Consider the following 22767-nt stretch of genomic DNA (forward strand, 5'->3'; position numbering starts at 1 on the left):
CGCCCCCAAATCCATCGGATTTTTGTCTCCTTTCTGGTGGCTCTTTCGTTAAAATGATGTTACTTATCACAGCAGTCCTGAGAAGCACGGAAAGTCGGCCAGACACGTGGGTGAAGCCAGACTAAGATGAAACAGCTTCTCATGGACAATCTCAGGTGACAGGTAAGTGACCAACAGACTTTCGTTCCTTCGCCTGTGTATCTCTCCATCCAGCCAGTGTGGCCCGTGAGGGCAGCAGGCCCCGCGATGGACACGTTTCGCAGACAGTTCGCTGGGAAGGTCCAGAGTCTCTGTCTCCTCAGCTGGAGAGTTCTCAGGTCTCCAGGGAACAATGACATTTGTTTGCACAGACCCGGGGACACGGAGGGCAAAGCCTGTGCGAGAACGCCCCCCCATCCCCTGAGAGGACAACTCGGACAAAGAAAAATGCTGGCAGGACTAGGGGACAAAACACAGGAGCTGGAGGGGCCTTAATGACAAGACGCCTTTACGTTTTCATGCTTTTTGCCCCACGCTGTTCTTGCTGGGAGCGTAAAGACCCACAGGAAGGAAGAAGGGGCTGGGAAAGAAAAGGCAGAGGACAGTAAGAACGCCGGGGTTTGGACAAGGACCCTGAAGAAGGAGCTGAGACCATTCCTTTCTCCCCGTCGCTTGCCAGTCCCCAGCCCCCAGCCCTCCGGGCTCCTGGCCGTCCAGCCTCCTGGAGCAAGGCACCTGCAGACTGTTCTCCGGAGGCTGCTTTGAGAGCGCCCAGATGTTCCCAGGATGGGAGCGGGCTTCCAGAGGTGCAACAATGACAAGGGGAAAAATATTTAAAAAACCGAACAGAGAACCTTGCGGGGAGCGCTCAGGAACAGCTCTGCGGGGCAAACAGCTCTGCGATCGGCTGGAGGAACGGCTCCGCTCCGTCCGTGTCTGGCTCGGTCCAAGGGTGTGGCAGGTTTTTAGGCTCATCCTCCTTACGTTCACGACCAGTATAATAACTTTTATAACTTTTTTTTAAGTCACTAGGAAAATAAATGTGTTGCCCCTAAAACACCCTAAAGAAAATGTTAACAGATTTTGGGGTGTCTGTCCGCACCGCTGCTTTCCTCCAGGTGCCAACGTCACGACCCAGAGGGGCTTCCTGCCCTTTCCCTGCTGTTCCCCATCTCCCCCTCCTCTCTGGGGGGCGGCTTGGCAGGGGTGGGGGGAGCCACTCAAACACTTTTTTGCTAAGCGGACGCTGGAAAATAAGACCCCAGGGAAGAGCCCTCTGTGCGGAACCATCAGCTGGAATATAAAGACGTTATGAAAACTATACACTTGTATCTATACAGTACACAGTTTCAGCTTTTTGTAGGTGTGACCTCTGCAGAAGACGCCCAGGGCTTCAGACATCCACGGGTCTCCAGAGCCTTCTGTCCCCTCCCTCCGTCCCTCCCTCATTGCTCGTTCACCTTCACCACCCGGCCGCGACGTCAAGCCACCGCACGGGGGCGCTGTGCACCACCTGCCTGCTGCCTGCGGCTTGCAAATTCCCCAGGCTCCCCAGCATTCAGGGTACAGCGCTCAGTGCTGCGTGGGGCAGGAAGGAAAATTTCAGAGACAGCGCTGCCAGTCGGTAACTCTAGAATTCCAGGCAAGGCAGCTTGATGGGTTCAAGGGAAGGACTTGTTGGCAGAGAATAAAACTGAGAGCACGATCCACTGTTGCAAATACAGAACAGCACCAAAGTTCATTCCCAGTTCTGCTGGAGTGATAAGCAGCAGGGGTGGGGTGGTATGTGGCACGGGGAGGGGGAGAGGGTGTGGGCCACTCTGCGGTAGTTGGGTCAGGTGTGAAAGTATCTCCTCTTCCAGGCACCTTTCTGTCCCCATACCGGGGTTCTGCTTTTTCAGGCTGAAGTCCACTCTCCAGAGAGACTGGGCTGGGCTGGCTTCCCTCTGCAGGGAATGGTGAGACCCCATCCCATGGGTGGGTGGGGAGATCCAGACCAGCCGCCTGAGGAAGGGAGAGTCTCTTCAGAACTTTCTGGAAGTCTGGGAGCTGGTCCTGCCACAGGGAGGTCTAGGGGCCTCGTAAGAGTGGCTGGACCTCTGGAGGCGGTTAATGGCAGATGTGAGTGCACGACGATGGAGAAGTTTACACTTTAGATCTCCAAGATCTCCAAGATCCCCTCCTCACCATAACAGGACGCCTGCTTCTGACCTTCTCTACCCTTAACTTGCAAACCTGTTTTCAAGAACTTACTGGAACCAAAGTAGGGAGACTAGTTGGACAGAAAGAAAGACATCCATAATAGGTGACTTCCATACACGGACATACTCATCAACTGGGGACCGCTGACTAATGACCAGGAAAACGTGTCTCCCGCCATTTTTGTTCCTAAACAAATGGCTGCTTAGTTGACCAACGACCGTTGTCTTAAGTGATCACGAATATACCGACATGTGCAGTGGTTTTTAAGACGGGGAAAGCACCTGACTTACGACTTGCTCCTTGACCTGCTAGGCAAACACACACTTTAAATTTTACTTTGATGTCCCCACCACCCCCTGTAACTTAATGACCTCATCTTTGGTCGGAGCGCAGGCCAATGGACCTGGAAGCATCTGGGTGTGGGTTAGCACTAGCCGGTAGGGGTGCTGGCTCAGGCGCGCCCCAGGGACGTGGCTCGTGGATCATCCGGGGATCCGCAGCCAGCCAGCCTCCTCGGCTCCACACAGCCTGCTGCACCTGCCGGCCGGGTGTGCCCCAGGACGACAGACACCTCCCAGGGAGCGTGCTCAGTCAAAGCATAAAGAACAGTTGCTATGAAAGCGAACCCGCGCTCTCCCTGCCGGTTCGAATTACACCTACCACAGGGTCAAGGGAGAGCGGAGGGCATGTTTCCTCTCCAGGGAACACGCTCTTGGGAGGTAATGCCACTTCGGAAAGGAAAACTGTTTAAGCAGCAAACTCCCCAAGGACACGCGGTCTGAAGAATTTCTTGGTGAAACCAGAAGAAATTGCTACGGGACCGGATCAGAAAGAAGAACGCTGTGTCTCCCTCGAACCACGGGCTGCCCCTCGACGCCTGAGAGTCTTAGGAATCCAGGGGGACACCGCATGCGGGATGGAGAGTGCCAGGCAAGCTGTGGGGTGACCAGGGAAGGTGCAGGGAGCTCCGGAGGGCCCTGGGAGGGCTCCATGAAGGCGAAGTGACAGCGTCAGGACACTAGGTGGCAGGAGCCGCACACAAGTCACACAGCCGCGTCCTGCAGGAGTCCAGGGAGGAATTGAAGACTGGCGGGCGCTGGCTAGGGAGTATTTACTCTGCCCCTTTCTCTTCTCTCCTGGTGGCTGCGGAGCCGGGCAGGCGAGGAGAGACCCTCCGCTGTCAGGCGCATCATACACAGAGCCCAAGAAAGAGGTCGCACAAAAGTCAGTGGCTGTCCGAGCCTTAGATGATGGATCTGGACTAAAAATCACGGTCTTCCACTAGATGAGGGGCTGCCTGCGAAGGGCCAGATAGTAAGAATTCTCAGCCTTCAGCCTCGAGATTCTGTGGCAATGACCCAACTCACCCGTCACAGCACAGACGGAGCGACAGACAACAGGTGAGACAGCAGGTGCTGGCTGTGTTCTAAGAAACGCCACCTCCAGCACCGGGTGTTGGGCTGGCCCCGGCCCACGGGCTGCAGGGTGCTTGACCCCCTGCACGGAATGAACAGCCGTGAGCTTGACCCATTCGCACCATGGACACGTTCCCAAGTCCATGCAAATGCGCACTGTCCCCCTCTGGGCCCTTCCACAGCGCATTACCTACGTCTCCCTGTTGCCCGAACCTGAATTCTCCCTTCTCCCTTCCACACCACAAAATCAGCCGACAGCCCCCCTCGGGCAGTTCTGCGAGAGCCTCTTCCTTCATTCCCACGCGGTCACCGCATCCCACTGCACCGTACCACCACAGTGGTCCGTACCTGTCTGTTCGAGGGCTGAATTCGTCACACTGGTCCGTCTCCCTCCTCCCCCCAAATTATCCTACCAGAGCCAGATCTCTGTTCAAATCACCTCTTGGGTTTTGTCATGTTCCTGCCTCAGAACCCAACCTCACTGCCAACCTCTCGCTAAATGAAGGATTTCCTCAGCCGCCAGGCTTACCTTCTAGAAAGTACCATGTGAACTCCACTCTCCCCTGGCCCTAAAAATGCCCTGGGGAGGGACCAACCTGGACACCTGTTGACGGCATTCCCTCCCTCTGTCGTCTCTGCTTCTTCCGGCAGCCTGCCCCCACAGTCCCGATGAAGCACTCCACGTTCCACGAGGGGCCCCTGATGTGGGGGAAGAGACCTGCGCTGGGTTTGTATCCCCGCCCCCCACCCCTGGAGCTCACATGGCTGCTAACCAACTGTTTTGGCTCTTTTCTGTGATTTGCAGTAATGTCACACCGAGGTCACAGCCTGTGGTCAGCGGTGTTGATCTGGGGGCGCTCTGACCTTCTCCGTGGCACACAGCGCTCTCCTCAATTTGGGGCACACACGCCTCTGTGCGCTTCAACATGATGGAGATTTTCTAATCGCCAGGTCGGGGCCCCACATCCGTCCGCGGTGTACCCAGTGCTAACTTTCCATGTCTTCTCAGTGCCAGAGAGGGGAACCATAACCCCTCACCAGGACGGTGGTTTTGCCTTTTTCCCCCTCATTGTTCTTAGCCGATTGGAGACTTAACGATGTGTGCAAACGCAGGGGGATCCTGGCACCCTGGGGCGCCGTTTCTCTCCTTGGGAACCACTGGCCTTATTCTTTACACAGCTTTCTGGCTCAAAGTCTGTTTTGTCTGACTCTAAAACTGCCATACGTGTTGGTCAACGTGCACCTTGCATCTTCTCTCCTGCCTTTATTTTCAGCCTTCCCATGGCCTGCATTAGGCAAGCCGCCTCTGCATCGCATGGAGCTGGAATTTTATCAAGCAAAACCTGTCTCTTCTACGCGACGTGCTTAATCATCTGATGACTTAGCTCGAGTGCCCACCCTCTGGCATTATTTGCCTGTCTCTTTCTTTCTCCTTCTCCCTCGCTCCCTTCCGGCCGCCCGCTGGTCCCTATCCTCCCCTGGAAATTCAACTGAACCATGAGCCAAGGGCCAAGAAAGTTCACAAGCCCGGCCTGGGGGCTGCTGTGTGCTCCCCCCCCCACCAAGAGTAAGATCACAGGCATCTGGAAAGGAGGAGCCCAAAGGACCCACGAGATGCGGATCTCTGGGTGGGGAAACCGGGCTGAAGGGTGGGGTCTGCTTGAGGGAGAGCCGCTGGATGGAAGGGCCCAGTGTCTGTACCCCACAGGCCGTGGCTGGGGGTGGGCGCAGTGCGGGGGTCGGAGCGCCCCAGCAGCTCATTCAGCGGGGGTTTGGGAGGCTGAGAATCCCGGGGCCCTCAACCCCCGCTCATCCCAGTGGGAGGGTCCTGTGCGGAGCTTACGTAACTCCGTAACTCCGGGACAGCCTGCTCCCTCAAAGGGAAGAAAGGAGCCGGGTTGGAAGGGGTTTTGTTCTACTTTCTTCAGAAATATTTATCAAGATGAGCAGAGGGTACAGGTGAGAGAAGAGAGAGACATCCGAGTTGACATCTTGATGTCCCCGGGAGACACGGTGCCACTGGACTGAAAGTCTGGCCTGTGAGCCCAGGGCCTGGGGGTCCGGGGTAGTGGGGGGGGCAGGGCTGTCCCCTGCGGGCCACAGGCTTATCACAACGTGTGCGGTGCCTGTGCCCTGGGAGGACCTGGCCTGCGGATGCTTCCTGGGCCAGTGCCTCGGGGCTGCTCTGCTCCCCCAACCCCAGCCCCCGGCTCCCACGGACTCTCAAGTTTCTCGTGGGCTAAGCCAGGCCAAATCCGCACACCCGTCCGACCCTCTCCCACCGCGCGAGAAAAGCGGTCTGCTGGGCATTGTGAATCACCATCGCCCGATTTGGGTGACATTTCTCACATTACACAGTCCTGCCCCCGCCCCCTCCATCTACCTCTCATTTGGTTTTCACAACAGACATCACGGTAACAGATGATGCTGGAGTGACTTGCGAGCCTGACAGGCGGGAACGAGAAGCTGAGAACAGGGAAAATTTCGACTCAGAACATGCCAGCCCACACTCACGTCTGGGGCTTCAAGGAGCACACATGTCCCCTAACACGCAGCATTAGAATTTGAAGACGGGCAGAGGCTACACCTAACACACAGGGGCCCCGGGTCGGTCAAGGGAACAGCTGGACGGAGGTGATGGGGCAGAAAGAGGCCTCATGCCGTTCTGGCCATCCGGGAAGCGCGCGAAAGGGGCTCTGGGAGAAGTGAATTCCTGACAAGCACAGGGACAGTCGATCACCCAAAGAGGTGGGGCCGTTGCCTTGGGGTTGGGGGGGGTGTCGATTTTGAGATTGCGGTGAAATGAGCTAGACGTGGGGGTTCAAAACCAGCGGCGTCTGGGCCACCTCTGTAACATGAGTTCTGTTTTTAAAATAATTGTGCCTTTCGAGAGTTCACGCACTGCCTGGCTGAGGCTCGCCTCCGTCCTCACCATTCCCAGCTGTCTCCACCCCATGACTGTGTGCACGAGTCTTCTCGCCTCTCGGTCTCCTGAAGGCACCTGACTTGTCAGCTTTGGACGGAAGGCTCCCCCTCCACTCTCCTCCAGCCCGCAGGCGGTAGTATTTATGGTTCTGGGAGCGCAGGGGGACCCAACTCCGTGATGGCTAAAGGATAAGCCCCTTAGGGGGTCCCAAGGCTGTAGCGTTATCTAAGCCCCGTGTAATGCCAGGGAGGTGGCAGGGGAGAAAAACTTACAAGGTGCGGTGACTGTCTATGGAAATGAGGCGTCGGGGACAGCCCTGAGTTTGACTTGGTCAGCGGGGGGGGGGGGGGGGGGTGAGGGGGTGGGGGGGTGTAAGGCAAGGCCAGGGAAGCCTGCTGTGCCGGAGGGCAGATGAAGGCAATGCGCTGAGTGCCGGGATCCTGAGAAACATCGAAGCGGACCTGTCTGCAAGGCAGCTGGACCCAGAGGACGAAGCTCCGGAAAACAATCTAGGCTGAAGACCTGCATGGGCATCACTAGCAAACAGACGAAAAATAAAGTCTTGGGAATGGAGGAGGCTCCCCAAGTGGGGAAGAAAGTGGGGAGAAAGGGTGCCCCAGCGATGGCTCCTGGGCAGCATCGACATTTGAGAAGAGGCCATGGGATGAGAAGCCCTCAGGAGAACCTGCGGAGGAACCGACAAGCACGGCGGAGCCCGGGGGGGAACCAGTGCAGCATCTGGGGAGAGAAAGGGGGCGGGCTTCGAAAGGAGGGAGCAGCAGAGAGCACCAGAGCTGGCTTTGTTTTTTGTGGTTTTTTTTTGTTTGTTTGGGTTTTTTTTTCGGTGTTTAGTCTTTATACACTTAAAGAATTTGGGGGATGCAGGTGATTATATGCACGTGGGTGTATTCAAAGTGGTTACCCATCAGATAGCTCCTCTGACACATGGCGTACACCAGCTTCTTTGCCGGAACTCCTCTCTCAGGTAAGCCTACCTGACCTCCGCCCCACTTCCATCAGTGGGGCTCGGGGGGGCCCATCCAGGTAACGTGCACTTCCAGAGCACCCCAGGGTGTCGCGCCGTGCCCTCGGGCGGCGGGTGCTGGCTCACCTGGCACTCTCGAAGGTGGCAGACGCCGTCTTCCCTATCGCCCCGAATCCAACGCCGACAGCGAGACCCTCTGAAAAAGACATTAGAGAAAAAAGAATCAGAAGGGGTTCGGAGCAGCTTTCGAATGAGGCTCAACGCCGTCACCGTGTCAGGTGCGACTGCTTGAGGCTGTCCTAACAGAAAATCCGCACAAGGGGAGTTTCCACTGGGGGTTGGCCGACGACGGTCTGCGGGACAAATCTAGCCCGCTGCCTGTTTCTGTTCTTCGCGAGCCAAGAACAATGTTCACATTTTTAAATAACTGAAAAAAAAATCAAGGAAAGAATAGTATTTCATGACACATGAAAGTTACATAATTTTAGTGCTCACAAAAAAAGCTTCGTTGGCACACCGCCATGCCTATCAGTGGACAAGCTGTCTATGGCTGGTTTTGCGCGTCATCACCAGAGATGAGTAGTTGTGACAGAGACCGTATGGCCCAAAGACCTAAAATATTTACTGTCTGGCCCTTTACAGAAAGAGCTTGATTACTAACTCCTGAGCTAAACACAGAGGGTTTTATTTTCTCAAGAGACGCGATATCCAAGGCTGATGGGGTAGCCCAGTGATGTCTTCCCAGATGTCTGGGAGCCATCTTGAAATGGTAGACTGTCCTAGTCTATCTCCTCTGAGACGGTGTGGCTATCGTCTAGCTTAAGCTTGTGGGGGACAAGATGATTCCCCAAATCTTCCCAGAAGGACTAGCGAGCCTGCCAAGCTTACCAACACCCTGACTTTGATCACATGTGGACGACAGTGCTGGTCTATAAGAACCTGATGCAGAGCGAAAGGTTATGGAAAAATGGAACAGGCCTGGGATCAGAGGGGTAGTCCCATAAGGTTAAAACACTTTCTGATATCTGTGAGAGAGTTTAGAGGCCCGTCTGAATCAAGGCCGGAAAGGGGACTACCAATATTGTTCAGAGTCAAGAAATAAAGGGTTTGGGGGCCAGGAGGAACTTTTGTGTTGTAAAGAGGGAAGAGAAGAAAATCAACCGAGTGAGAAGGGCTTGTCGTCTTTTGGGATTCACTGCCTCTCTGAAATGCCTTTTTGTCCTTTGTGTCCTGTTTCGTTTCCTTGGGGCACACTGGGCTTGCAATGGTGACTCTAGGAGGCACATGGAAGCGAAAGGACTCCTCAGACTGGTCCCGTGCTAAGGCCTAAGAGCTCACCTATAACCCAGTCTGGCTCACCAAGAAACCGCAGTGGGGTATGGCATTCAAAGATCCTGCTAAGGCATAAAGGGCTCTTTGTTTGCCTCATTTTCCCCTCTGTGCTTCAGTCTCCTGGGGCGGGAAGGGCTTACTGGAAGGCTATAGCCACTGGAGGCTGCTGATTGAGAATTTGGGATTCTGATACTCCGTATTTCTATGCTTCCCATATTTCTCATAATGACCAATGACGGCATACAGAATCCTAGGACTTAGAGGTGGAGGAAACCCCACGGATCACGTGGCATGACTCTTGGGCCACCATCAGACTCAGACTTTAGGGGTTTGGGGGAGTGTGTTTCTGAAACCAGACAGCATCCTCCCAGCAGGCGTGGCACACAGCGTAGCCAACCGCCGACAAGCCCCCGAGACAGTGCCTCTAATGAGCTCTGGGGCTGAGACGGCCAGCCAAGCCAACACTGCCAGACATTTCAAAATTGAGCTTTTAAAAAAATGGATTTATGTTTGTTTAATTGTTAAGGCTCCTAATGTAAATTCTTCACAAAGGCCGAGCTTCCATTTAGCATGTCTTCCCCCTGAGATGAATCTGATTCTATTTTAAGCTTCGTATTCAAGACCTCAGTGTCACTGTGGTCTTTCTTTTGAAAAATGGGGGGCCGGTGGCTACCTGTGGACCAGACGCTGGGCTAGACGTGTGAAGGAAAGGTGGGAATCGTCCCCTCTGCTTCCCCCGCGGAGAGGAAAGGTGAGGGGGAGCTGGTCTGAGAGCCCAGGCGGGCTCTGATTCTGAGGTCCAAGCTCTTCCTTCCCCCTGGCTGTGGGTTCTTTTCCATCTCTTTCAGAAATGCCCTCTGAGGGTGCAGAGGAAACCACAGCTCCAGGGAGGGCCTTGGATGCATGTTCACCATCTCCAGGATTGCCTGATGTACCTGACAAGCTTCCAAAAGGAGTGTCCTAGGTGAGGGGCTGGATAGTGGGGACAGCGGATTTCAGGCCGGGCTGGGAGGGCTATGTCTGGGCATCCTTCCCAGCAGGATGGAGGAAGCCCTTCTGTATGCAACTTCTGAGTCTCAGAAAGCTGGAGGACATAGAGCTGCCTCCATCTGGCCAGTCTCCTGCCATCAGCACGTCCGCTGTTTACAGACCTGCTGTTCTCACCTTTGTTTCGTGCCGACACAGCCGAGACCTCGACCCACTCTCAGAGGTAACTGTGGGTCTCCCGGCAGAGAGCTTCACTCTCTTCACTCTTCACAGAGGGGACCCCTGCTCCCCTCCCCACGCCGGGTGTCAAAAACTAGGGAGGGCCCAAGGGGTGTTTTGCGACACCAAAGGGGCACGTCCCTCCCTCCCTTTGAAAAAAATTTCCTTTTCTAAACTATAAACAACAGTTGGTCTACTCTTTTGTTAAAGATGTTGCTCTAATTAGTCATTTTAAGTAAATGATGGTGCAGACCAGAGGCACAGGACCTGTATTAATTAGCAAACTAAGGCCTTCCTGTTATTTGGAGAAAGTCCCAGCACTCTGACTTACATAAATGCCCTCAGTAGCTCTGGGAGGTTGGGCAGGGGAGTACCCAGTGAAGGCAGGAGAAAAAGCAGCCGCTCCCAGGGACACAAGCCTCGAGAAGCAGAGCAAACCCTTGAATCTCAGGCCCCCACGCTCCCCCGCCTCCACCCTGCGGACCTACGCTTGTGGCTTTCTCCCAGGTGCCCGTGGCAGGAGCTGGCATCTGAATCCGTGCCCCAAAGAGGTGTGGAGCAAAATGAATGCACAGTCCCTCTGCCCCAACCCTGCTGGGAAGAACTGCAAAATGAGCCCATCCCTCCTCTTGGCTCTGCCCTGGGCTGGGGGGAGGGGCAGGACACATTCCCCGGGGCCCCCAAAGCACAAGCTGGGAGGGGAGGGGGCCAAAGCCATGCCGCCCCCTGCCAGGGGAAGGAGAGGCCATGGGGAACGCAGTGGCTGCTCTGTCTGAAGGTAGGATAACACCCGGGAGAGAAACGAACGAGAGACCAAGACAAATCACCAGCACAAAAAGAACATAAATAAGAGAATTAAGGCAGATACTTAAGATCCGCAGATGGCAGAAAGAGCCCGCTGGGTGGAAAAGGAGCGGAGGAAAAAAAGCGCCGACTGGAGCTCACACCCCAGGTGTTCCCCAAAAGTGCAAATTAGGAAGGTAATTAAGACAAGAAACCAAAGTGACTGGAATATTATCAGGAAGCCATTGGCTCTCTTCACACCTCCTGCTATTAACTCGGTGCAAAGAGGGAAGATAAACGCCAGCTCTGTGTTGGGGGTCTGGACGCAGAGCCCCCAAGACCAGCGGGGAACAGGCTCTCCGGCCAGGCCCGCCCACTCCTCTCTTCTGCGGGAAGGGAGGGTGTGTGGAAGGGCGGGGGGGGGTGGTGGTGGTGTGGGGGGATGGGGAGGGTGTAGGTGGGGGTCGGGTGTCCACTTCACCAGCTGCCCACCCTTCTGAATCTCCATCCCTCCTTGTCACCCACTGGGGAAGAGAACAAAGTTATAGCTCAGGTCCTGGTAGACTGTTCAAGGTTCCTAGAATAATAAAAGGATAACGATGATGTGCTCAGAGCGGCTTTCTCACTGTTGACCTTGCGTCGTAGGAGGCTGGCCTGGGTGTCGCCCAATGCCGAGTGCCGTCCCTGGCCTCTGGCCACTAGATGCTGGCAACACCCCCTCCCCTCGAGTGGTGCTAATCAAAATGTCTCCAGGCACTGCCTCATGTCCCCTGGGGAAAAACCGTACCCTGCTGAGAACCACCCGCCTCCCACCAAGAGGTACTCTTCATCAGTTTTAAACTATTCTAGAACATTCTAAGAGTTTAAGTAGGTGGTAGGAAAGTGAACAGTTAAAAATGAGTGTCTTGGTCCACTCGGGCTGCCATCACGAAATGCCATAAATGGGACGGCAGATAAGTCACATGGATCCATTTCTCACAGTTCTGGAGGCTGGGAAGCCCGGGACCAGGATGCTGGCAGACGGGACCTCCGGTGAGAGCCTGCTTCCTGGTTCAGAGACGTGTCCTCACGTGGTCAAAGGGACAGGGACCCTTCATGAGCCTCTGCAGTAAGACACTGATCCCTGAGCTCCACTCTTGTGACCTAAGCACCTCCTGATACCATCACATAGGGAGCAGGATTTCCATGTATGAATTCGGGGAGGATACAAACATCAAGGGCTCACCATTTCTTCACTTTCAAGGTCATGGCTGCGGTGTGGGTGGGACGGTGGGGGAGTTCACAGGTCTTCTGCAGGAGACCTTGCCAGCCTCCGAAACGGTGACATCTGTAACATTTCAGCGCTGCTGATGGTCACGGCTGTCAGGTCTCTCGGGGGATGGGAGGGAACGCCAGGACAGGAGTGCAGAGAAATGCGGTATCTGGTTCAGCAGGGCTGCTGTGGGGACACCCTTCCTCTCCCTGCCTGGTGACACTCCTCCACACGTGGGCACAGCTGTCATGTGGTCTCAGCAAGAGAGACGCTTCTGAAATACAATCCGGGTGTCCAGGGGCGCTCAGGGCAGCGCTGAACACGGCAGGGGTTCTCATGTCCCTGCTCTAGGCTCTGCGACTGTCTCCCCGCAGCTCCTGATCACAGGCCTCTTGGGTGGCTTTCGTGCTGGGGGCTATTGCCGGGCTCACTGCGAGCTGAAACCTTGTCTGTTCACGTCTGTGCTGCTGGGAAGCCTCGGTTCTCCCCCCGGCATCCATGCTGTTCCTTCCTTGCATCTCGGGATGGTCCTGCGGGGGCCACAGGATCTCCCGGGTACGCGCCACTCAGTGCTCTGGTGGGGTCTCTGGCAGATGCGCTCATGCTCTCGGTTCTAGACGGCAGAGGCAAAGCCGCCTGGAGAAGGTCAGCACAGAGGCCAGCAGGAAATGACGGGGAGGTTAGGACTTTTTCTCCTTGACTTACAAAGTATGAAAAGTAAGACAGCAGCTCACATCCTTGAGGGTTCAATATTATCAAACAAGGCCACAGGGGCACCTGGTGGGCTTAGTCCATAGAGCAGGTGACTCTTACATGCAGGGTTGTGAGTTCGAGCCCCACGTCACGTATAGGGATTACTTAGAAATAAAATCTTAAAAAACCAACCAACCAACCAACCAACAAACAACATAGCCATCACCAATCCCAAAGGCAGAGAAGTGATATGAAATAGGATGGCTTCGTGTTCTCATCTCCGCTGAGGACAGAACGAGAGGCGATGACTCTCCTGTTGCTGCCAGAGGCGGGGGGAAAGTACCTTGAGGAAGGACGACTTTGAAATGTCTGACCACAGGGACATTGAGACTATCATTTGCTAGGAGAAGAGGGGTGTCTGCAGCGGCTGAACGGCTCCCCAGGCTGGGATGACTGTGGATGCCGAGAGCAGACTGGGCTGAAAGGAATGGGGAGGTTGGCATTGTCAAGGTGACCTTCCTGGCCAGATGACACGCAACTTTAAATACGGGCTCAGTCCTGGGAGCGAGGTCGAGCAGCCACATACCACAGGCCCAGGTCCTCGTGGGCTACGTACTGAAAACCAGAGAGGGGCGCCAGGGTGGTGTAGTCGGTTAAGCGTCCGACTCTTGGTTTCAGCTCAGGTTGTGATCTCAGGGTGCTGGGATCGAGCCCTGCATCAGGCTCCACGTTTAGTGGGGAATCTGCTGGACGATGCTCTCTCTCCCTCTGCCCCACCCCCTGCCCACTCTCTCTCAAAAGTAAGTAAATTTTTTTTTCTAAAAAAGATAGAGATATAACCATGTGGAACATCCGTGATTGGAGGGGACCCTGTGGGCAATGGGGGCCGTGAGGAAGGGGGCGTGTCCACCCCCAGTGGCATCACAAGCCTCCAGGGCTGCGGGGCGAGCTCAGTGCTGATTCCTCCCTGCTCTTGCCCATCTGGGCACCAACGCTGAGCCGGGAGAGGGGCAGTATCTGTCCATCACACTCTAGGGGGAGTTTCCTGGCCGTAAGGGCTTGCTTTTGGCTGTCGGGAGGATTGACCCATCAGGCCTAGACACACCTGCTATCTGTATTTCTACTCTGAACCCTCAGCTTGGCTGAGCCTTCTAGGGAGACTGGCCCACAATACGCTGTTTCCCCCAATTGGCCCGTCCTTGGCCGCACACAGAGTTAAAGCAGAAAGGGAAACCAGGAAGGTGGGATTTCTGATTGTGTTACACATTCGCTTAACAAGATGTTGGTACAACCAGCCAGGTATTGCCACAGAATCCCCATGGAGTCTCGCAACCGCCCTGCGAAGGAGAAAAATGATCTACTTAGTGTCGTTTTTCTGAAAGAGTAGTTCGACACACTTTCTAATACGGATGACTAGCTGTGCTATTCGTATTGGGTAAAGTCAAGTGCTGGGAAAGATGAGAAACACAGGTGTTCCAGAGGAGTCGAATTTAACTTACATTCCTAGAGATGTCAATAGTCGTATCTTAAGAGTTTGCTGAGAGATCTTGATAGCTCAAGAACTCCAACACAGGTCATGCTCTAATTACAATAATCACTCCATAATTAATGTTCGCAAGTGTGCTCTTTGGCATATTCTACTGTCTCCAATGAAAGACTCAAAGAAACTGCTTTCCTGAGACCCTGCCCCCTCCCACCCCAGCCGACGGCAGAGAAGGAAGCATCTCCTCATTGGCAGGAACGAGGACAGACGACACGGCCACATCTTTAAACAGCAAGTGAAGGCACTTTGTTTAATACCCATGTCCAAGAGTCAATTTCAATCTGCTTCAGTTTTCAGCAGCCAGACAAAGATCAGATGCCCGTGTTCCCGTGGAGAAAAAGGGAGGGAATGTCTTTGCTGGTACAGATAATGCTGAGCTATTCCAACCCACAAGCCCTGCTTCATGCCCAGACTCGGGCCTCTAGCCAGCTCCCCTCACCCTGCATCCCTGCAGCCACAGTGGGCAATGCCGTCCAGCTAGAGGATTAACCTGCAGGCCCAGGGCCAGACGAGGTGTGTGGCAGAGGGTCAGACCAGGTGCGGTAGAGAGGGCAGGCCAGGTGCTGTAGAGGGACCAGGCGAGGTGCAGTACTGGGCCCAGGCCAGGTGTGGTAGAGAGGACAGGCCAGGTGCAGTAGTGGGGTCAGACCAGGTGCAGTAGAGAGGCCAGAGAGCACGGTGGTCTCTGCTCTCTGAGCCTCTGCCCAATCACCTGGTCTCTGAGCTTCCTCTCTCTACTTCCAAAAGCTCTGGCATGCAGGGAAGCATCTGGTTGCTCAAATCTGACAAATTCACACTACTTAAGTGCATAAGGTTCTGTTCTGTAATTTACCAACAACTCCTCGTGGGGCTTTTGGGAAGCACCGAGAACCTAGGAAGCTCCACAACCATGACAAGGCAGGACGGATACCAGGCAGCCAAGGCGTGGCCGGCGTGGAATGGTCTCCCGGCACAAGCATACCCGCAACGAGTGGGCTCATCTGAAGCCGGAGGCGCGGTTCCACTACATGCTGCCCGACCCCAGGCACCGAGGGGGCCCCCAGCACCGCGCCGGAGTCCGAAGGCTCCCTCTCCCCAACTCCCAGTCAGGGAAAACGACTCTGAGGTGGGAGAGAGTTCCAGGACAGAGGCGGGAAGCATGGCCAAAGCCATCCCAGGGCACCATCCCTGTCTCGGAGATCCACAAACTGCTGGAAGAAGTCACAGCAGAAACCGAGCCCGAGAACCGCCCCCCGGAAGCGTGCACCGCGGACAGCACGCACACACCGACACACAGCTGACAGCCCGGCGTCTCATGGGCTTCTCCCCACAAAGACTGGGGACTCCTGGGACCAGGCGAAGCCAGGGGAGCAGCACGCCACGGTCACTGCTCCTGACTCCGTGGGAATGACCCTGCCCAGAGGACCTCGCAGCCCTAGGGAGCCAGGCGGTAGCTGACCCCCAGGGGCCCTCCCCGGGTTCCGCAAGAAGGGTCCCGTCCCCGGAGGGCGGAGCTGCCTTGCCAAGGGGACAGGCAGCCTGGGGCCCACCTGCTTTGGAAGCACAAGCAGGGGTGGGTGCACCCGCAGGCCATGGGTGGGGTAAGGCAGGCTCTTGGACATGCCTGAATGCGGGACCCTCGGAGGTAGGAGCGGGGCTGACTCCTGGTTTTGTAACTCACGTGGACCGGAGGGCCGAAAGAAAGGGGGAGGGGAGAACTGTTTTACCCCCCTGAGGGACTTACAAGTTAAATTAGGGTCTGCAGCTTTCAGGATGATGAATGACCTAAGGCACGGGTTCATGTATCAGTCCCCGTACCTGACTCCCACCCGAGTATTTCTAACAGCCAGGCAGGGGGTGACGTCTCAGACCACACGGCTGTGTTCTGCTCCGCCGACGGCAGGGGAGTATAAAACAATGCCAGTATGAAGGCGGGGGCCGTATCTTTCTTACGGGGAGCAGCAGCATTTCACAAGAATGTAGACAGAGGAGGAAAACAACCAACTGCCTTCTCCACCCTGCTCTGCCATCACCAGGTGCCCAGGGGCAGCTTCTGGGCTCCTCCGCGTGGGCGGTCACAGACATTATGTGGGAACCCATCCTCTGACCAGGGAGACGGTGCAGCAGGCATGGGAAGAGAAGCAGCCACAGATAAGGCAAATTGGATCCTGGAAGTGTCTGTGTCTGTCTTTCACTTAGCCCTGAAGCCTGGAGCCTGGCTTCCCGACAGTCCCTCCTGTAGGTATGCGAGATAAGTCAACATCCTTTCAATATCCCACTATTTTCCTAAAGCCATTTGGGCTCTCACTCTGCAACTTGTAGCCAACAGACTCAGTAATTCCGCCAAAGTCTCCCCTAGGTGTTCTATGTCGATTATCTAAATTGGTCTTATCTAACCCTAATTCAATTGCAAAATTGCTATTGTTATTGTTGTTGTTTTTTTCCAGAGCCGTGAACCCGGGTTCAGAGTGGTCAAGCACACACACCCAAAGTCACACAGCCCTTAAGAGGTTTAGCCTACAGTTCCTAGGCTTTTTCATAGCGCGCCCCACTGACTCCTTTGTTTAGTTGACCATCAGGCCTCCTCTCCTGCTTAGGACTCAAAGCACTGAGAATGGCATTAATGCCAACAAAAGTACCCATTGGGGCACCAGATTTAATCTGGTCTTTTCAAGAAACCCACGACATGGGTACTGCTCTTAGCCCTTTTAGAGACATGGGGACTGGTATCCAAGGCTGCACGGGCTCCTCCTTGCCCATCTCGCCTTCCGTGACGCCCACTATCGCTACTTCCCCTCCGACTCTCTCTGTATATTCAAATATCCTTTCCTTTTCCTAAGACTTTAGGCACATCAAAAGGTTTCATTTTATATCTTTTTTTTTTTTTTTAAGATTTTACTTAGTTATTTGACAGAGAGACAGCGAGAGAACACAAGCAGGGGGAATGGGAGTGGGAGAAGCAGGTTTCCTGCAGAGTAGGGAGCCCGATGGAGGGCTTAATCCCAGGACCCCGAGATCATGACCTGAGCTAAAGGCAGACACTTAATGGCTGAGCCACCCAGGCGCCCCTCATTTTATATTCTCTCTCTTTTTTTTTTTAAAGGTTTTATTTATTTATTTGACAGACAGAGATCACAAGTAGGCAGAGACAGAGAGAGGAGGAAGAAGCAGGCTCTTCTACCAAGCAGAGAGTCCGATGCGGAACTCCATCTCAGGACCATGGATCATGACCCGAGCTGAAGGCAGAGGCTTTAACCCACTGAGCCACCCAGGCGCCCCTCATTTTATATTCTTACTTTGAACCTAAGAAATGGTTATTTTAAGTTATACTACTCACTACTTTTTAACCAAAGCAATACACTTACACGTGGAAGAAAACATCATGTTCAGCAAAGTCTAAAGTAACAAATGTCCCCATGTCCGCTCCCCACCCCTAGTTCCATGCCTAAGGGGCAATGTACTTTTCTAAGTTCTAGCTTCTCCATCTCCAGTGGGTACCACTGTAACTTTACATAACTTTAAATATTAATACCTTTGTTTCTTTAATGTATCACACTCTTGATTTAGTTGGCTGACGGCACTGCTGCTTCCTACTCTGCTCAGCCTTGTAAAAGTTGAAGAATTCAGTCCTTTCTTCCCACCTCTGCTCTAGGAAAGCTGTCCCGTTTGATACTTGTTCTGTAGATACTGCTCATCGAAGGTACATTCGCAGGTCAGTTCAAAAAACAGAGTTTACGATAGTGGGAGTTACGATAGTTTACGATAGTGGATAGTAGGTTCTTTACAAATCAGGCTGCCATTGGAAGAGAAGGAAAGATACTCCTAAAGCTTTAAACTCTTTCCATTTAAAGAAAATGGTCCCAGGAATCAAGGTCCAATGGATTCTTTCTTGATTCTTTCTGGTGTCCGTCTTATCTTCTGGATATTAATTGAATAACTTTCTTCCTTCCTTCTCCTTCCTTCCTCACTCCTTCCCCCCTCCCTCCCTCCTTCTCTTTCTTTCTTATATTGTTTTTTTTTTTTTAAGATTTTATTTATTTATCTGACAGACAGATCACAAGTAGGCAGAGAGACAGGCAGAGAGGAGGAAGCAGGCTCCCTGCTGAGCAGAGAGCCCAATGCGGGGCTCGATCCCAGGAGCCTGGGATCATGACCTGAGCCGAAGACAGAGGCTTTAACCCACTGAGCCTCACATGCACCCCTATTGTTTCTTTTAATGGCAGTAAATACATATGTCATGGAATTTACCATTTTAGCCATGTTGAAGTGTAGGCTCAGTGGTGTTAAGGTCATTCACACGCTTGGGCACTGGCCATCACCACCTTTCCAGAACTCTTTTTCTCCTGTGGAACTGAAACCAGTCCCCATTGAACACTAACTCCCATTTCCCCTTCTAGCCCAGCCTCCATCAACCACCACCCCACCTCTGTCTCTGTGAATGTGACTCCTTTAGTGATCTCATATAAGAGGAATCACACAGGGACATCTGGCTGGCTCAGTCGGTGAAGGGTCTGTTTTCGGCTCAGGTGACGGGATCGAGCCCTGCTTCAGGCTCCCTACTCAGGGGGGAATCTGCTTGTCCCTCTCCCTCTGCCCCTCCCCGCCCCCACGCTCACTTGCACTCTTGCTATCTCAAATAAATAAAGTATTTTAAAAACTAAGAGGAATCACACAGGCAACTTCTCCAGATGCCACATGTTCCTTCTTTATTTTGTTTCTGGGTGTCCTTGAGCCTGGGGGATGAATGGTGATGAACTTCGGAGTCCTTGCCATGTGTAAAAGTAATTTTGATTTTGCTTCATAACTTAATGGTTTGGCCTGATAGGAAATTCTAGGTCCCAAATGACCTCTCCTCAACACCTCAAGAGCATTGTTCCACTGTCTTCCAGTATTCAGGGCTGCTGCTGGGAAGTCTGATGTTGATTTAATTCTCAGTTCCTTGCAGTTAAACTGATTTTTCTCTCTGGAAGCTCTTACATGTTTCCATCTTTGTTTTGGAGTTTTTAAATCCCACCAAGATCTGTCTAAGGGGGGGGGAGGCTTTATTCATTCATCCTCAGCTTTAGGTGGGCCCTTTAAATCTGCAAGTTGTACGTTCTCTTTAACTGAAATATTTCTTGGCATCTCTACTCATGTTTTACATCTTGGACTTTGTGTCTGTGAACTAGAGAATTGTTTTCTACTTAACTTCCCCAATGACCAGCTTGGCCCTTCATCCAGAATGTTCTTACCAGTCTATCCATTTAACTAACAACTACAACAACTTCTGGCAATCCCACACAGGGATGCAGTGATGGTGTGAGCAGGTGTGACACACAGGGATGCAGTGATGGTGTGAACAGGTGTGACTCACACTCACAGGGATGCAGTGATGGTGTGAGTCAGTATGACTCACACACAGGGGGTACAGTGATGGTGTGAACAGGTGTGACTCACACTCACAGGGATGCAGCAATGGTGTGAACAGATGTGACTCACACCCACAAGGGTCCGACAATGGTGTGAGCAGGTACGAGCTCACAGCCACTGGGGTGCAGCCATGGTATGACTGACAGGGAGCCTGTGCAGACGTGAGTGTGTACACACACAAATTCACACACAGACATGAGCAGAAACAGCTGCAGGATGGCCTCAATGCATGAAAACAAAAATGAGGATCAGTCATCTGAATGCTAAGATGCTGGGCTCCCCCCTCACAAAGCCCACCCTGACGGTGGGGCGGGGCCAGACCGTCATCCAGACTCAGTGCTGGCGTCTCTGACTAGGAAAACCAAGCTCCAGCCCGCATGTAAACAGGAGCTCTGAGGGGGAAAGAACTAAGGGGCAGCGGGGTGGGAGCGGGGACAGGCAGGATCTGATTTCAAGTAGCTGCTGGGGTCACACATGAGAAATGAGAAAGGCCGGGGAATCCAACTGAAAAGAATTTCAAGGAAATCTTTGCCAGTAATGTGTTTATAATAGAGTTGGATGGAAACCAGATCACAAACGGGTGGACAAGGATTTAGAGCGTGGACTCTAGACTCTTGCCCGAGAAGAAGGAAGCTTAGCCCGAACGGCTCAAGAGGAAGCAACAGTGTCTTTAAAACCAGGACCGACAAGCAGGCGCGGCTCGTGAGCAGGGGACAGAGAGGGGAGCTCAGAGAGCAGCCCTGGGTTTCAAGGGCACCCACACCAGGTCGGGGACAGCAGCTGCACAGGGCACCACCCAGCAGAGCTGCAGCAGAGATGATCTCATAAATCACGGTGAAACATTGGGCCCACTTAAGGTCCAGTGTAAATGTCAAAAACTAATAAAATATGTAACTCGGCTAGCAAGGTGCTCAAAGCCTGGGGCCTTCTTTTAATTAATGTCAGATCTGATCCAAGACATTCCCGAGACAGATTGGCAGGCACTGGGAGAACCCTCCCGGCCAGCTTCATCAGGAGGCCCCATGCGCAGGCTGCCCTCCTCAGTCACGCGGACGATCTGCTCTTGTGTCTGGCAGGTGAAGTCCTGGGTTTTCTATGAGGAAGATCCAAAACAGATGTGGGTACTTCCGGAGCATCGGGGAGCTAAGAGTTAGGTGACGGCAGACGGTGACCAAAGAAGTTAGTGATTTTCCACCAAAAGAATGAAAAAGACCAGATCATTAAAAATCTGGTTCATGAATCTCTAAAACAAACAAACAGGAATGGCCATCCAGAGGAACCAGCATGAACAATTCACGTCACACAAAGTAGAAAACTCTTTTGACGCAAATGTAACTGGCAGAGCAGGGGAAAGCAAGGGATATAAATTTATCATGTGTCATCGTTGCTCCTGGTTCCCACGATACCATATGAACCAGATAAAACAATGCATCCTGGGGCGGGTAACTGTGTTCACGACTGACCAAATGACTATACTCAGTAGGTGTCAAGTTCAGGAATTCATGCGGCCCTGCAGGGAGAGCTGAGCCGCACGGCTCGGCTGTTGCTACTGTCTGTCCAGTGTGAATGTCAACAGCTTCGGTGGGGACACAGAAGGAAAAACTGGGGGAAAACGCAACACGGAGAACACTGTATGCTCCACACACCCGCGACAGAGAAATCATAAAGGATGGACAATGAGCGAAGGCACTTAGCTCAGATATGGCATCTAAGAAAAGCAGGTGTAACATCCCAGACTTGGGTATAAAGAACTTGGGCCAAGAGAAAATGGAGGTGGCCGGCCTTGGCTCTGTACAAGGAGGTGCCCCTGGTGATCAGAGCTATCTGTACTACTCACATGCCCCAGGAATCGGGGCTTTCCATACCAGAAATGTGGTGGCAGAGGCAGAAAACAGAACCTCAGGGCTGTCACAGTTGATATCGCTACGGGAAGATCAGATATTTGATGTCTCTGCCAACCCGACATAATACGTCCCTGTATTACTGTGAAACTTCCCATGGCGGCTGAAGTAGGGGAAAGGCCACAGGCCCTTTCTCCGCAGGCTGTGCAGGATTCACAGCAGACTTCAGCTCGGTGGACAAGGGGATTCACGGGCTTAAAACGCCAAATGCCTTTAAGGTGTGCGTGTCCCCTCCGGTCCTTGAAGGAGCCACCAAGCCCTGAACACTTAGTCTGACCCAGTCGCAGTCTCCATATTTACCGGCCTGACATCGACAGGCTTGGAATACTGCTTTGGATGGGCCTTTAAGGTTACATCCAGTAGGGGACATATTTCCAAATCAGCCCGGCACTGCCTAGATTTCTAGTCGGCAGTCTGGCTCGCCTGCAATCCACTGGGAATGATGGTCTGGGACAGCATTTCCCGAAGTGAATTCTGGGGACTGCGAGGTCTGGTGCATGTTTACAAACCATTCATGGACGTGCCTGTCAAATATATTTGACCCTAAACACACATCCATCCAAATACATATGGTGGATGTATGTATGGGTAGATATGAATGCACACACATACACCACATGTGTGTACACGCATGAACATATGTGCAGACCGAGGTGTTTGTGTACATGGACACTTCTCCGTATTTGCACACGTGTGTATTTACGTGTGCATATATATATGCACATAAATGTGTGGGTATGGAAGCAGAAGTCTAACCAGTATGCATATTTTGTGATTCTCCTACAGAAGCAGAATATGCAACTGTCCCAATGTCCTTGGCCATGGAATCCCTTTTTGCTTTTTTTCTTCACAGATCCCAGGATACACGGATTTTGTGGAGCCTACTTAGCACACGCTGCTTAGAAAAACAATCTCCATTCTGCCAAGAGTGCAGTGAAGATGTCTGAGCCGGTTGCTCCCTCCTGTTTGTGAAGTTGGGCCCTGGGCTGTAAGACAGACATGCGGCTGTGGTTCCCACGTGGGACACCGAGCGGCTCTGTGGACATTCCGTGGCTCCGTCTCTAAGCCCAGCCCCCTACAGCCCACGCACTATCCTCTCAGAGGTGCAGAGTGTGAAAATGGGGCTGATTTGGCATAAGCTTTGCCCTCTGTGGGAAACAAT

The 22767-nt window shown here is 53.3% G+C and overlaps 1 protein-coding gene across 4 annotated transcripts in view; it reads right to left on the reverse strand.

Annotated features, from left to right (window-relative positions):
* The window catches only part of SLC39A11 (solute carrier family 39 member 11), a 390505-nt gene that overhangs the window by 53675 nt on the left and 314063 nt on the right, over positions 1-22767 (reverse strand). For all 4 annotated transcript variants that reach the window (XM_045983907.1, XM_045983906.1, XM_045983908.1 and 1 more), the window contains one exon: positions 7634-7703. In XM_045983907.1, the coding sequence (XP_045839863.1) occupies positions 7634-7703 (70 nt within the window). The remainder of the gene's footprint in view (positions 1-7633; positions 7704-22767) is intronic.

This window comes from Meles meles, chromosome 18, assembly GCF_922984935.1.
Source record: "Meles meles chromosome 18, mMelMel3.1 paternal haplotype, whole genome shotgun sequence".
NCBI lineage: Eukaryota > Metazoa > Chordata > Mammalia > Carnivora > Mustelidae > Meles > Meles meles.